Consider the following 15,631-nt stretch of genomic DNA (forward strand, 5'->3'; position numbering starts at 1 on the left):
AAGAGAGAATATTAAAGTGTCGCAGCTTGCTGAGAGAGAAACATTTTAATGCATTCACTGGCTCAAAGAACCTTTGCCTCATAGGAAATTTCCGGTGAATTTCTCTGGATAATCACTGTGCCGACGCCTTGGTAACTGCCCAGCTGTCAATCATAGCTCTTAGTCATAGATGCAACATCAAACTCCATTGACATCAGAGCTGTTATATGCCTGGACCCGTACGCATAAAGCATCAAGAYTAGGAGTGCTGATCTAGAATCAGTTTTCCTTTTTAGTTCACATTAAATAAGATTACATGGACAGGGGGGGACCTGATCCTAGATCAGCACTCCTACTCTTGATGCTTTGTGAATACGGTCTAGAACACAGCCTGTAGCTAAAGGTTGTTCACTAGAGGCAGTGGAGTTGTTGTTCATGYCCTACCTTTCTGTTTCTTCAGCTGGGGGAGGCTGCTGATGGTGGTGGCCTGAATGATCTCCACCACGATCTGGTACCTACAGAAGGAGAGAGAGGAAGAAGTTAGAAAGGGAGAAGAGACGGGAAGAACAAAAAGGAGTTGTTTCAGCTGGACTACCGTACCATTAGTATAATTGAAAACAGGACGTCATCCTGTAGGCCTGCCCAAAGAGCCACCCGTTACAATAGTAAGATGGATGTCATTTATGGTTAAGTATCAGAAGGTAGGAAAGCCATGGTGGTGCAGAGAACATTTAGTTTGAATTTCACATCCCAATTACAGGTGAAATAAGCCATTAAAGTGCCAATGAAACGATGACTCCACGCAAGTGGAGATGACACCAATTGCAATKATTTTGCGTTCTCACTGCCTCATACCATGCCTCGCCTCAAATGACCAGAGACGTCAAATAAATGTAATAGACTGCAGGGCCCCATAGAATGGTGTTGAATATTTAGCATGGAATATTGCTCCCTCTGGCACTCTCACAGACAGACTGGTTTGCATGTAATTACCTCATTGCAGTCAACTACAAGTAATGCTGAGGGTAGTTCAAGGCCATGTGACCTTGGATATGGGTAGATATGATTGGGATGATAACCATTGTATCCATCAGGAAATAATATTTGCGTCATACAGCATGTCATCTTAAGACTGACGTAGACACACATGCAACARGTCACTAACATTACATAGAGCATTAGCCATACAGTGCATTCGGAAAGTATTCAGACCCCTTGACTTTTTCCACATTTTGTTACGTTACAGCCTTATTCTGAAATGGATTAAATAAAACATTTCTCATCAATCTACGCACAATACCCCATAATGACAAAGCAAAAACGGGTTTTTAGAAAAACCTTATTTYCATAATTCCCTTTGCTATGAGACTCGAAATTGAGCTCAGGTGCATCCTGTTCCTATTGATCATCCTTCATCTGTTTCTACAACAGGAGTCCACTTGTGGTAAATTCAAATGGATTGGACATGATTTGGAAAGGCACACATCTGTCTATATAAAAGTTCCACAGATGATATTGCATAACAGAGCAAAAACCAAGCCATGAGATCTAAGAAATTGTCCGTAGAGCTCCGAGACAGGATTATGTCGAGGCATAGATCTGGGGAAGGGTACCAAAAGACTTCTGCAGCATTGAAGGTCTCCAAGAACACAGTGGCCTTCATCATTCATAACTGGAAGAAGTTTGGAACCACCAAGATTCTTCCTAGAGCTGGCAGCCCAGCCAAACTGGGGGAGAAGGGTCTTGGTCAGGGAGGTGACCAAGAACCCAGTGGCCACTCTGACAGAGCTCTAGAGTTTCTCTGTGGAAATAGAACCTTCCATGCCAAGCGTCACATCTGGAGGAAAGCTGGCACCACCCCTACGGTGAAGCATGGTGGTGGCAGCATCATGCTGTGCGGATGTTTTTCAGCAGAAGGGAATGGGAGACTAGTCAGGATCGAGGGAAAGATGAACGGAGCAAAGTACAGAGAGAWCCTTGATGAAACCCTGCTCCAGAGCACTCAGGACCTCAGACTGGGGCGTCCTTGAGTGGCCCAGCCAGAGCCCGGACTTGAACATCTCTGGTGAGAGCTGAAAATAGCTGTGCAGCAGCACTCCCCATCCAACCTGACAGTGCTTGAGAGGATCTGCAGAGAAYAATGGGAGAAACTCCCCAAATACAGGTGTGCCAAGCTTGTAGCGTCATACCCAAGAGGACTCAAGGCTGTAATCGCTTAATACATTAGCTAAAATTTCWAAAAACCRGTTTTTGATTTGTCATTACGGGGTATTGACACAATACAGCACAAAATAGTCAGTGAAGGCATCATCAACCACTGCCTGTATGGGAACACTGTATGTGTCCCAAATGGAACACTATWCCCTATATAGTAAACTACATTTAACCAGGGCCCATGTCTCTGGTCAAAAGCAGTGCACTATATAGGGAATAGGCTGATTTAAATGATTCACTTACCATATTTTATAAATGTTTGCATTGAACTTGAAAACATGTCTGTTTTGAGTATATGTTGGCTAACCCCTGACCCATTTAAGCAATGTTTTGTCAATATTCACTGTTCTGCAACATATGCTTAAACAATTGAAGTATTTGCTGTGTATTACAGTGATATAAACACCCCTGTTTTAGAGACATGTTGTAGTGATAAGGGATGTTAGCTTTATAAAATGTTTTATTTTCTAATTCTATAAAAACATGCCAAAATGCTAAAAAAAAAAAGAGCCCTGGAGCATTATAGTGGAATAAAACAGACCCAAAAGAAGTTTAGATTTGTATTACATATTTGAATAAACAATCAAGGCGTTTAAACACTTGGACAATAGAAAAAATTGTGATGTAAAACCCCCCCATTACAGTGATGTAAAACCCCCGTTAGTGATAAAACCCCCGTTTTAGAGACCTGTTATACCGATAAACCCCTCCTGTTTTAGAGGCCTGTTACACTGATATAAAAACCCCATTACAGTGATATAAAACCCCCGTTTTAGAGACCTGTTATACTGATATAAACCCCCCCTGTTTTAGAGACCTGTTACAGTGATATAAAACCCCCCTGTTACACTGATATAAAAACCTGTTCTTGATTCCCTGATAAAGCGCTTTGCTACAGTACATGTCATCTTACTGAAGCTCAGTTCCCATGGAAACCCAGCAGTAAGGTATACGGACAGGGCAGGTTCAGTGTAATTTAAGCTAGCTCTTCGTCATCAGTGGGCTTAAATATGGTTACATCTACCATGCTAAGCTAGCTCATTTAGCTGTCTGGATACTGCAATTATCTCGCAAGTGAAAAGCCTTATATCCAACAGGTAGCCTAGCGGTTAAGAYCGTTGGGCCAGTAACAAAAAGGTCGCTGGRTCGAATCCGCCGATGTGCCCTWATGCAACACACTTATCCCTAATTGCTCCTGTAAGTCGACTCRGATAAAGAGCCTCTGTTAAATGCCTAAAAAGTAAATCCACTGGTTTAAACMGTTGGACACGGCAAGAGAACAAACACTTTAGCCAAAATGATTTCCGTAACTGAGAATCAGATCAGACACTCTGGTAAACAGACTACCAACAGTAGATACATATGAGTCATCCTTAGATAATGTAGCAGGCTGGGTTTGCAACATTTTAGCCAGCTGCTTAATACAAGAGAACATTGCCAAGGCTCAGAGTGCTTAAGAAAAAAATWGTTTACAGTTGGATCAATATAGCTTCAAATTGGCAACGAAAGAAATAAAGGGTCTATATCTTGTGATCGATGTGGAGAACATGACTAGTTTTAACGATTAAAGCATATGAAATCGTTGCCTTWGAGAGTGCCATACAGAAAGATTGGACTGATCCACAGTTGTGATGGATCAGGTATTATAAGATGCTTTGCTGATTTATCATACACTAGTAACTACAGGGCATTCAATGGCTGTATCCCAAATGGCACCCTCATCCCTATAGAGTTCACTACCATAGGGCTCTGGTCAAAAGTAGCACACTATAGGGAATAGGGTGCCATTTGGGATGTATACATCCGTCCTCTAATGCAGTTTCTGATCGTCAGGCACACGGCAGGCTGAACACCAGCTGCATGCACAGCGCCTTCAGAAAGTATTTATACCCCTTGACTTATTCCACATCTTGTATTATACCCTGAATTCAAAATGGATTCAATAAAAAAAAAATCTCACCCATCTACACACAATACCCCATTATGACGAAGTAAAAACATGTTTAGAAATGTTTGCAAACTTAATTAAAATGAAATACAAAAATAATTTGCATAAGTATTCACACCCGAGTCAATACTTTGTAGAATACCTTTGGTGGTGATTGCAGCTTTGAGTCATCTTGGGTATGTCTGTATAAGCTTTGAGTCGTCTTGGGTATGTCTGTATAAGCTTTGAGTCGTCTTGGGTATGTCTGTATAAGCTTTGCACATCTGGATTTTCCCCCATTCTTCATTGCATATTTTCTCAAGCTCTGTTAAGTTAGATGGGGAGCAGTGGTCACATGCAGTGCTGTGGAGACTGTTGTCCTTCTGGCAGGTTCTCCTATCTCAGCCAAGGAACTCTGTAGTTCTGTCAAAGTGGTCATTGGGTTCTTGGTCACCTCCCTGACAAAGGTCTTATTGCCCGGTTGCTCAGTTTGGTCAGACGGCCAGCTCTAGTCAGAGTTTGGGTAGTTCCATATTTTTTTTTCCATTTCCCGATGGAGACCACTGTGCTCTTGGAAACGTTCAACACTTTACAAATTATTTTAAAACCTTCCCCAGATATATGCCTCATCACAATTCTCTCAGAACTACGGACAGTTTCTTGGACTGCATGGTATAGTTTCTGCTCTGACATGCACTGTCAACTGTGGGACCTTGTGTAGACATGTGTGTTTGTAAATCACATCCAAACAATTGAAATTGGTCACAGGAGGACTCTAATCAAGCTGTAGTGACATTTCAAGGATGATWAAAAAAATGTATTAGATGCACCTGAGCTATCTGGAATAAGTCAAGGGGCATGAATACTATCTGAAGGCACTGTATTTATGTATGCATGTACACTGAGTGTAAAAAACATTAGCAACACCATCCTAATATTGAGCTGCAACCCCCTTTTACCCTCAGAACAGCCTGAATTCGTCAGGGCATGGACTCTACAAGGTGTCGAAAGTGTTCCACAGGGATGCTGGCCCATGTTGACTCCAACGCTTCCCACAGTTGTGTCAAGTTGGCTGGATGTCATTTGGGTGGTGGAAGTTTCCTGTGTGCGAGTGTGAAACTCAGCAGCGTTGCAGTTCTTGATACAAACAAGTGCGCCTGGCACCTTCTACCATACTCTGTTCAAAGGCACTTAAATATTTTGTCTGGCCCATTCACCCTCTGAATGGCACACATACAATACAGCTCTCAAATTGTCTAAAGGCTTAAAAATAATTATATAACCGGTGTGTGTGCGCACACACACACACACTTCGGAAACTATTCAGACCTCTTAACAAAATGTGGAAAAAGTTACGGTACACCTTATTCTAAAATTGATTAAAAAAAATATATATCCTCAATCTACACACAATACCCCATAATGACAAAGCGAAAACAGGTTCAGACATTTTRGTAAATGTATAAAAATATAACAAAAAAGACCTTATTTACGTAAGTATTCAAACCCTTTGCTTTGAGACTTGAAATTGAMCTGAGGTGCATTCTGTTTCCATTGATCATCCTTAAGATGCATCTACAACTTGGAGTCAACCTGTAGAAAGGCACACACCTGTCTATATAAAGTCCCAGAGTTGACAGTGCACATCAGAGCAAAAATCAAGCAGGACAGAGTTCCTTTGTCCAGTGTCCGTGTTCTTTTGCCCATCTTAATGTTTTCTTTTTATTGGCCAGTCTGCTAGAAGGCCAGATCCCGGAGTGCCTCTTCACTGTTGACTTTGAGACTGGTGTTTTGCGGTTTCTATTTAATGAAGCTGCCAGTTGAGGACTTGAGGCTCTGTTTCTCAACTAGAAACTAATGTACTTGTCCTCTTGCTCAGTTGTTGCACCGGGGCCTCCCACTCCTCTTTCTATTCTGGTTAGAAGTTACTTGTCCTCATGCTCAGTTTGCACGGTGCCTCCACTCCTCTTTCTATCTGGTTAGAGCCAGTTGCTCTGTTTCTGTGAAGGGAGTAGTACACAGCGTGCACCAGATCTTCAGTTTCTTGGCAATTTTCTCGCATGGAATAGCCTTCATTTCTCAGAACAAGAATAGACTGACGAGTTTCAGAAGAAAGTTCTTTGTTTTTGCCATTTTGAGCCTGTAATCGAACCCACAAATGCTGATGCTCCAGACAATCAACTAGTCTAAAGGACAGTTTTATTGCTTCTAATCAGCCAACAGTTTCAGCTGTGCTAACATAATTGCAAAAGTGTTTCTAATGATCAATTAGCCTTTTAAAATTTCTAAACTTGGATTAGCTAACACATGCCATCGGAACACAGGAGTGATGGTTGCTGATAATGGGAATGACGCTTAGTTAGATATTCCATAAAGTCTGGCGTTTCCAGCTACAATAGTCATTTAAACATTAACAATATCTACACTTATTTCTGATCAATTTGATGTCATTTTAAAACATTTCTTTCAAAAACAAGGACATTTCTAAGTGACCCCAAACTTTTGAACGGTAGTGTATGTATGGACACTGAGTGTACAAAACATTAGGAAAACTGCTCTGTCCTGAGACGGACCAGGTGAAAGCTATGATCCCTTATGACCAGGCAGCCAGCGTCGGGTGTTAGGTCGACAGGCTGCCAGCGACCAGCGTCGCGGTGTTCGGTCGACCAGCCGACCAGCGTCGCGGTGTTCGGTCCGACCAGCCGCCAGCGTCGCGGTGTTAGGTCGACCCCAGCCGACGCAGCGTGCGGTGTTAGGTCGACCAGCCGACCCAGCGTCGCGGTGTTAGGTCGACGCCACGCCAGCGTGCGGTGTTAGGTCGACAGGCTGACCAGCGTCGCGGTGTTAGGTCGACAGGCTGACCCAGCGTCGCGGTGCTTAGGTCGACAGGCTGACCCAGCCAGCGTGCGGTGTTAGGTCGACAGGCTGACCCAGCCAGCTGCGGTGTTTAGGTCGACAGGCTGACCCAGCCAGCGCGGTGTTAGGTCGACAGGCTGACACCAGCGTCCGGCGGTGTTAGGTCGACAGGCTGACCGCCAGCCAGCGTCGCGGTGTTAGGTCGCAGGCTGACCCAGCAGCGTCGGGTGTTAGGTCGACAGGCTGACCCCAGCCAGCGTCGCGGTGTTAGGTCGACAGGCTGACCCAGCCAGCGTCGCGCGTGTTTAGGTCGACAGGCTGACCCAGCCAGCCAGCGTCGCGGTGTTAGGTCGACAGGCGGACACGCAGCCAGCCAGCGTTGGGTGTTAGGTTGGTCGACAGGCTGACCCAGCCAGCCAGCGTCGCGGTGTTAGGTCGACAGGCGACCCAGCCAGCGTCGCGGTGTTAGGTCGACAGGCTGGACCGCAGCCAGCCGTGCGGTGTTAGGTCGACAGGCTGGACCAGCCGAGCGTCGCGGTGTTAGGTCGACAGGCTGACCCAGCCAGCCAGCGTCGGTGTGTAGGTCGACAGGCCGGACCCAGCCAGCCAGCGTTGCGGTGTTAGGTCGACAGGCTGACTTAATAAAATAGAGCCTGCACACTCACAAGCTCCACCACGTACCTTTATTCACTAACACAAGCTCCACCTCGTACCTTTATTCACTAACACAAGCTCCACCTCGTACCTTTATTCACTAACAAACAATGTTTAGATCCTACAAGAATCTTCGTCAGGTTGGCATGGCTCATAAGAGTGTGGCGCTGGAGGGAGGGAGGGAGGGAGTAATGACTGTAGCCTGCAGGAGAGCTGAACACAGCACAACACCAAGAGGAGGTAAAGCACCCTGATCAGAGGCTGCAGCCAGGGATTGTTTTGGTCCTAGTGTCATTTCATGAAAAGCTGCYCTGTATGTCAATGACAGAGAAACACAGGGCTGTGACAAGGGGAGAGGGAATCACGAATGAGGCTGTCAGACAGGAGCGCTCTCTATGCTTAGGGACACAGAGAAGCAGGTATATAGAGGCTCACAAACACACAGGTTTGTCACTCAGGGTGGCTTAAGGTGAATAGTGCTCAGTGATTAAATGACATTGCGTTTTTTAAATAACTAATTGACCGAAGTTGCTTTAATTATTTGAATTCCATTTAGTTTGGGCTTTTTTCTGTGTGCTCAACGTACCTTTTGTCTAGAGAGATCTCTCTGGGACATGTTGTCCAACTCATCATAGTTAAGAGCAGAAAACATGGTAATTAACTACAATGACCAGAATCCATTGCGCCTACAGCTGCCTGTTCTCATTGGTTCTTGCTGGGCAAGCATGCCTGTGGGGGCGGCAGACAGAGCGGTTGTTAGGCATCTCTACCCAACAATACATCTAATTGATTGATAGTTGTTATTTAGCAGTTTTAAAAAGTATGACTTATCTACTTTGAAGTACTACTGAAAAAGTGTTTGTCGTCAGACAGCTAGCCAGGATGACTCTATTGATGACTCTTTTGGGAGCACTGAGATAAAAGGCTGTCTGGCTGATACTGCCTGAGCATAGATGAGATGATGACTTGGAATAAAATAACTAACATACACAACTGAAATATTTTATTAAAGTAATGTGAATAAATTGTGGTTAGAGCCTAATAAGTGATAGTAAAGCGCAGTCACTCACTACCATCTTGTTTTGTGCTGTTACAGCATTGAACCCACATAATGCATGTATTGTTTAAAACATTTAAATTGATAATAAAAAAAAAAAAAAAAAAAAACACAACCCGACGGGCTTCAAAAAGCACTAATGTCTCAGCACTAAAGGGGAGAGACGGTGTGACGTGTTGGTATGATGACGCATGCAATTCGGGGTGACACGAGACAGCGTGGTTGAGGTGTACGTGTCGGCATGGCTAATGAGAAAACTGGAGATCTTCTGTGTCAGTCAGGACATCGACACACATACGAGCCACACGCAGAAGCACTAGTAGGAGGAGGGTTGGGCTGCGCTGTCTGTACCTGAGCTGTTTGAGGAAGTCGATGTCTGAGGAGGAGCTGATGAGCTTGATGAACTCCTCGTAGGACGGGGCGTAGGTATAGGCCTTCTTGTGGTGCTCGTTGAGCTGCTCGCGGTGCTCCAGCTGAGAAAGCAGCATGAGGTTCAGGAAGTCTGGGTCACTCAGCACCTCCACCAGCGGCTTCAGCACTGCACACACACACAGTAGAAAACAGGCTTATAGTGTGGCATGCTCCAGCTTAATCATTTAAACACACACACACGAGAACTAGCTAATATTGTAAAGTGACATCCTCTGACACAAGCACAAACTAAAGAGCCATTGAATGTAAAAGCCTCCTCTCTTCCTCAACCACACACTATKCTGGATTACCTTTATTACAATGGCATGTCTGGACTGCCTTCAGATATCACTGGCRATCTTAGTGAGCTTCTTCACATTTCATTTTTATGGAGGAGATAAATGTTTTATAAGGGAAGGGGTGACTCATACATGCTTACGCAAGAAGCCGTAAACAGCTGAACAGGTAAAGGCTGGCAGGCAGTAGGCCAGGGCTATGTCCAAAATGGCTCCCTTTTCACTATATAATGCATTGCTTTTGACCAGGGCCCATAAGGAGTGCACTTTGTAGAGCAGGGATTCCCAAACTCGGTCCCGCCCCCCCCCCCCCCTGTGCGCACATTTTGGTTTTTGCCCTAGCACTACACAGCTGATTCAAATAATCAACTCATAATTAAGCTTTGATTATTTGAATCAGCCGTGTAGTGCTGGGTAAAAACCAAAACATGGGGTCCCCAGGACCGAGTTTGGGAAACCCTGATGTAGAGAATAGGGTGCTCCTCGGGGGTTTCATCATTCTGACAGCTGGTTGGATGGCTACAGCACCACGGGAGGGGGGGGTAGGGGGTCTATGGGCTGGTACAGGAACCACTCCCCTCATCCTCCACTCTTGCTGCTACACCCTCCCACATATTTCCTTGTAAGGCATTAATATTTAGATCTGAGAGAGCTGCAGACTACCTTCTGTTGTTGCTTGCTTCTGATGGGTATTAATACTGAGAGCAGGCATCATCTACACCAAGCTAGATGTTGTGCACTAGATGAAAGCTTTGCTGATGTGTGTTGGGAGCATTTTAGTGTGTTGGTTAGATGGCTGGATTCTATTCCATTTCAGTTTACAGGTTTTTCAGCCAAACACTGAATGATCTGATATGCTTTATGTGTGACTGCAAACATTTCCGAGCTCTGTGCTGCAAAGCAAACTATCAGATTCCTCACACATAGCTGGTGGAATGGCTTTCTAATGGTGATTTCATAGATAATCTCTGGCAAATGGAATCAGAGATTGGCCACTCCAGGCAGCCCCCAGCCTTGGTACAGAGGGCAGCGGTCAGTACATTTCCCCAGACTTCACCCTCTCTGGTTGTGTACAAAATGGCACCCTATTTCCTACAGAGTGCACTACTTTTGAACAATGCCCTATGCACTGTTCAAAAGTAGTGCACTACATTGGAAATAGGGTGCCATTTGGGAGGTACACCTCTGTCCATCCAGTCAGTCCTCCATGGAAACCCATAGAAGTACTAGAGCCTGGTTGAGCTCAGTTAGAATACAATGTCCCATTGTTCAAGAAATCAAATCTATCCTCAAATCTTATTACTTTGTTGTGAGATCAAATAAAATAAACAAATTACAAAAAATGAACAAATGCCCCCCAAAAACTGATAACATGTGAAACAATAACATTGAAATCTGATAACATATCTGACTAATGTCGAGCAGCACTAATGTCGAGCAGTAACGTTGAGCATTTTGGATGCTCTTAAAACAGAACCTCACCAACACCATGACAGGAGAGTGGAGGTATAACAGAACCTCACCAACACCATGACAGGAGAGTGGAGGTATAACAGAACCTCACCAACACCATGACAGGAGAGTGGAGGTAAAAAACTGTGCAAATCTAACATGTTCAGTACCTTGAAGGAGGGATGTTGCTAAGTAACGGTGGTAATGAAGATATAATTAGGGGTCTGGAAGTATATTTTTGTCATCCATCTGTGCCTGCAAGATAAACAAAATCGCCCCCACACCTTCTTGACAGCCCATTTAGCTCTGCCTCCTTGGTCTGCAGTCAGGCAGCCTTCACTGCTAATAACAGAACCACATCTGTGATGGCACAGCAAGTCAGTTCACAAGGAAGTAAAACCCTGTTGTGAAACACAGCCCTTTCTGATTGGTGTTGCCTTTTGCTTTTCCATATGGCGTCAGAGACAGTCTAGAGTCATTAATATTTTAACACCAGCAAATATCTGGTTGTTCCCTGTTGTTTTTTGGTTAGAACAGCGAGAAGCATGCGAGAGCATCTCCCCTCCTAACAGCATAAATACAGTAGCTGACAAGTCATTCAGTTGGAGCTCTGGCACATCATCCAGCCCACATCATTGCTCATCATGCCAGTGTTACATGAAATAGATTTCCAATTCACTGCGTAAGGGTGCCATTTGGAACACAATTTCCCATAGGTTTTGGGCCCTGGTCAAAAGTAGTGCACAATAAAGGGTATAGGGTGCAATTTGGGACGCATGGTGAATCAGTCCCTGTGTAGAATGAATWATGGATGAGCTTTAGAGAGAGGACGGTGTGTCCCTGGCTGTCTGTGTACCTTTGGTGGTGATAACCTCCACTAGAACCACGCGCAGGCTGTAGGAGCGGGCGTCTCGTGTGGGCAGCAGGCACAGCATGAGCAGGCGGGCACAGCAACGCAGGAACCGTAGCTCCTCCTCAGGGCTCTGCAGACACTGGTGAAGGGGGAAGGGCTTGGGCAACTCCTCCTGCCTGGGAGAGGGGGGGGTTAGAGAAGGGTGGGGCTCATTACAGAGCACACCCTGCTGTCTCCTACATTAACTTTTTTGTTCTGCACACTACAGAGGAGCGTTTCCTTACTGCACAGGCAATGCCAGTATCTTTGTGTAAGCTGATTACTGCTGATAAACTTAGTCAAATCAATGGAATTAATTGTAGCGCTTAGTTTTRRCCCCCCAATCGGACTCCAAGCAGGATAAAGGCTGGCCAGCCATCAGAGATTTGGTATTCAGCTTTAGAGGGCAATCTGTCCTCATGACATATCTCTGTACAGAGGGGCTGGAGAGAACATAGCTGATACTGATCCATACTGCAGTCACAGCTCTTTCATTTTAATGAGGCATGACACCAGGCATGACATAAGTGTGCATTTACTGGAAAGCCTACATACAGAAGTGTGCTTTGAACAAAACACACTCACCCCTACTTAAGACTATCCATTCACTATGATGGGTTTGTCAAAGTGAGCATCATCTTTGTGTAAATAAAGCTGCAGTCTTAAAAAAGACAAGTGACAAACCCATCATAGAACAATGTCATGGGAGCTCTGGGGGGGCAYGGAACTCTGGGGGGGCAGATGTATCTGTCATGACGTTGCCTGTTTAGGTACATAAAGCCCATCCCCCTCTCCCTGCCACTCCCTGCCTCCCCCTTTCCTCCTTCAACCCATGCTGTGGTCACAGAGAGACGTCGTAAATTCCTGAGAATCTCCTCATGGCCAAACAGTATTAGAGAGAGGGTAAACTTTCAGGYCAGAGGGTTTTCTTCCACCTCACAGAACTTGAGGTACGAACAGATTTCATGTTCCTGCAAAAGTATAAAAGATCGGTGAAGATTCCAGCTATTAACCGGTCCGTTTGTCACAATGTGGGAAACTCATGGGAGACTGTGTGGCTACATTACCATACCGCTGTTTGTATAATAACCTCAGATATGAGGTTTACATCTGTTTGTTGTATAAAATGAATGAGTGAGTATGATACCGTTTGTATAATATGATTTTGGACTGTTTAATGAAGAAAAATACAAATCCCTTTTGATTTCAACTAAATCCAAGGACCGCCCCTGAGCCCAGTTAGGGTCAGACATCCTGGGGCAGCCCCTCTCTGCAATCCGAATAAAAACCCAACTCTGAGAAATGATCAGCAGACCATGTTTTTTCTCCATAGGAGGAGAACGAAGGTTGAGTACCATTGCTGAATCTGTTAACCATACCACGTGGTTAAACTCTTAGACGAATAAGAACAAGTCTTTGATATTGACTACTAGTCTTCAGCTAGGAATTCGGTATCATTGAACGCGAAGAAAGACAACCGCCGAAACATCCATTCTATAACGAATGTCACTCTGAACTTTCCACAATAACCAAGACAGACGAATCTCCAACAGAAACTAACTTTTCTCCAGCGATCAAGACGACACACTGAGCGTAAATATATATATATATTGATTGCAATTGTTCCTGAATGAGTGAGCGTTCATGTGTAAAGGATTAGCATGTCAATTGTTATAATTATGGACTCTGTAGTGACTTCTTAATCGAACCCAATTTTCCCTTTGTCTAACAAGCCGCCATGCCGGTTCAGCCCACTAGGGCATATTTCTCCCATCATTTCATGTAACTATTTTAAGTTTGTTTGTTTATGCATTTCTGTGAATTACTTAGTAATAAATAAATGATTTAAGACAATTGATGTATGGATGACTCATAGTGAAGACTGGGTTCGTGCAGATAACCAACAATTTACGACATTTGGAATGAGACTAACGTGAGGTAAAATAAATAAATCATTAATCAGAAGACTATTGATCAGATATGAAAATAATCAGATTTGTAATCTGACTACTTTCCCTGGTGCTCCCAAATTCATASTTAATTAGTTACGTTATTYTTTAGTTGATCGCGTAATAACTAATTACAGAGAATCTTTGAAAAAAAACTYTAAGTCTTCAATTTAATGATAGCAAAGACACGACATATCTCAGCAGTTTTGGTCGAGTGCATCTGAAACAAGCTGGGAAAGAAATGCATCCACTGTGCTAAATAATGAGCAGCATCTCCAGCTGGAAGTCTTTGGGCGAGAAGGACTGACTGGCTGAACTTCTGAAAAGCCTCATTTAAAGTTCAAGAGGGACCTCTGACATGACACAGACTGCTAGAGTAGCTCTGTCTGAACAGAGAAAATGTGGCACTGGCAACATACAAAATACATTATTATACCCCATAATACCCAATATTAATCTAGCACAGGAAGATTACACAATGGATGCATCCCAAACGGCATCCAATAAAACTATCAGTTGATGGATGAGGACCACTTTCTTCCTTCTTTCAAAGTCAATGTGAGATGCAGAGCCAGAGACACACACAGTACAGAAACCAAGGGAAGCAGCTTGCTCACTGTGAGGACCTACCTGCTCAAAGTCTTTCAAAATAGTGACATTTGCTGTAAATTCCAACAGGTTACCTAGCTGAGAGCAGAGTTCCTGCTTCAATGTTGACTGTTTGGAACTGGCCTACTGTTAAAATGTATCTAATGGATTGCTTATAGAAAATAATATTTTAATTGGTTGCTTCACTGTATTGTAAGTAACACTATGCATTTCGGGAGCTAAATGAACTAACAGACAGTCACAAGTGAGTAACTTATTTTAAAAAGGCATAATGAACACATTTAAATTGTGTTTTTTATGACTTCCGCTGCTCAGACAATACTTTCCGAATGCCCTGTACTCAGACCCCTTGACTTTTTCCACATTTTGTTATGTTACAGCCATATTCTAAAATTGATCAGATTGTGTGTCCACCCTTAAATCTACACACAATACTCCATAATGACAAAGCAAAAAAAAAAWKTATCACATTTACATAAGAATTCAGACCCTTTACTCAGTACTTTGTTGAAGCACSTTTGGCAACGATTACTTGAGTATGATGCTACAAGCTTGGCACACCTGTATTTTGTGAGTTCCTCCCATTCTTCTCTGCAGTTCCTCAAGCGCTGTCAGGTTGGATGGAGAGTGTCGCAGCACAGCTATTTTCTGGTCTCTACAGACTCTTCCTACAGTTGGATCCGGTTAAAGTCCAGGCTCTGGCTGGGCCACTCAAGGACATTCAGAGACTTGTCCCGAAGCCACTCCTGCGTTGTCTTGGCTATGTGCTTCGGGTCGTTGTCCTGATGGAAGGTGAACCTTTGCCCCAGTCTGAGGTTCTGAGAGCTCTGGAGCAGATTTTCATCAAGGATCTCTGTACTTTGCTCTGTTCATCTTTCCCTTGATCATGACTAGTCTCCAAGTCCCTGCCACTGAAAAACATCCCTACAGCATGATGCTGCCACCACCATGCTTCACCTTAGGGATGGTGCCAGGTTTCTTCCAGAGGAGATGCTTGGCATCCAGGCCAAAGAGTTCAATCTTGGTTCCATCAGACCAGAGAATCTTGTTTCTCACAGTCAGAGTCCTTTAGGTGCCTTTTGGCAAACTCCAAGCAGGCTGTCATGTACCTTTTACTAAGGAGTTGCTTCCATCTGGCCAGTCTACCATAAAAGGCCTGATTGGTGGAGTTATGCAGAGATGGCTGTCCTTCTGGAAGGTTCTCCCATCTCCACAGAGGAACTCCGGAGCTCTGTTGGAGTGGCCATCGGGTTCTTGGTCACCTCCCTGATAGCCCAGCTCTAGGAAGAGTCTTGGTGGTTCCAAACTTCTTCCATTTAAGAATGATGGAGGCCA

General features: G+C 44.2%; 1 protein-coding gene across 1 annotated transcript in view; it reads right to left on the minus strand.

Moving 5' to 3' along the window:
• Positions 1 to 15,631, minus strand: part of snx25 (sorting nexin 25) — a 53,367-nt gene that overhangs the window by 29,118 nt on the left and 8,618 nt on the right. Inside the window, exons 4-6 of the mRNA XM_023992205.2 lie at positions 11,703 to 11,875; positions 9,039 to 9,225; positions 424 to 494 (exon numbers count right to left, since the gene is read on the minus strand). Of these exons, the coding sequence (XP_023847973.1) occupies positions 424 to 494; positions 9,039 to 9,225; positions 11,703 to 11,875 (431 nt within the window). The remainder of the gene's footprint in view (positions 1 to 423; positions 495 to 9,038; positions 9,226 to 11,702; positions 11,876 to 15,631) is intronic.

This window comes from Salvelinus sp. IW2-2015, linkage group LG8 (assembly GCF_002910315.2).
Source record: "Salvelinus sp. IW2-2015 linkage group LG8, ASM291031v2, whole genome shotgun sequence".
Lineage (NCBI taxonomy): Eukaryota > Metazoa > Chordata > Actinopteri > Salmoniformes > Salmonidae > Salvelinus > Salvelinus sp. IW2-2015.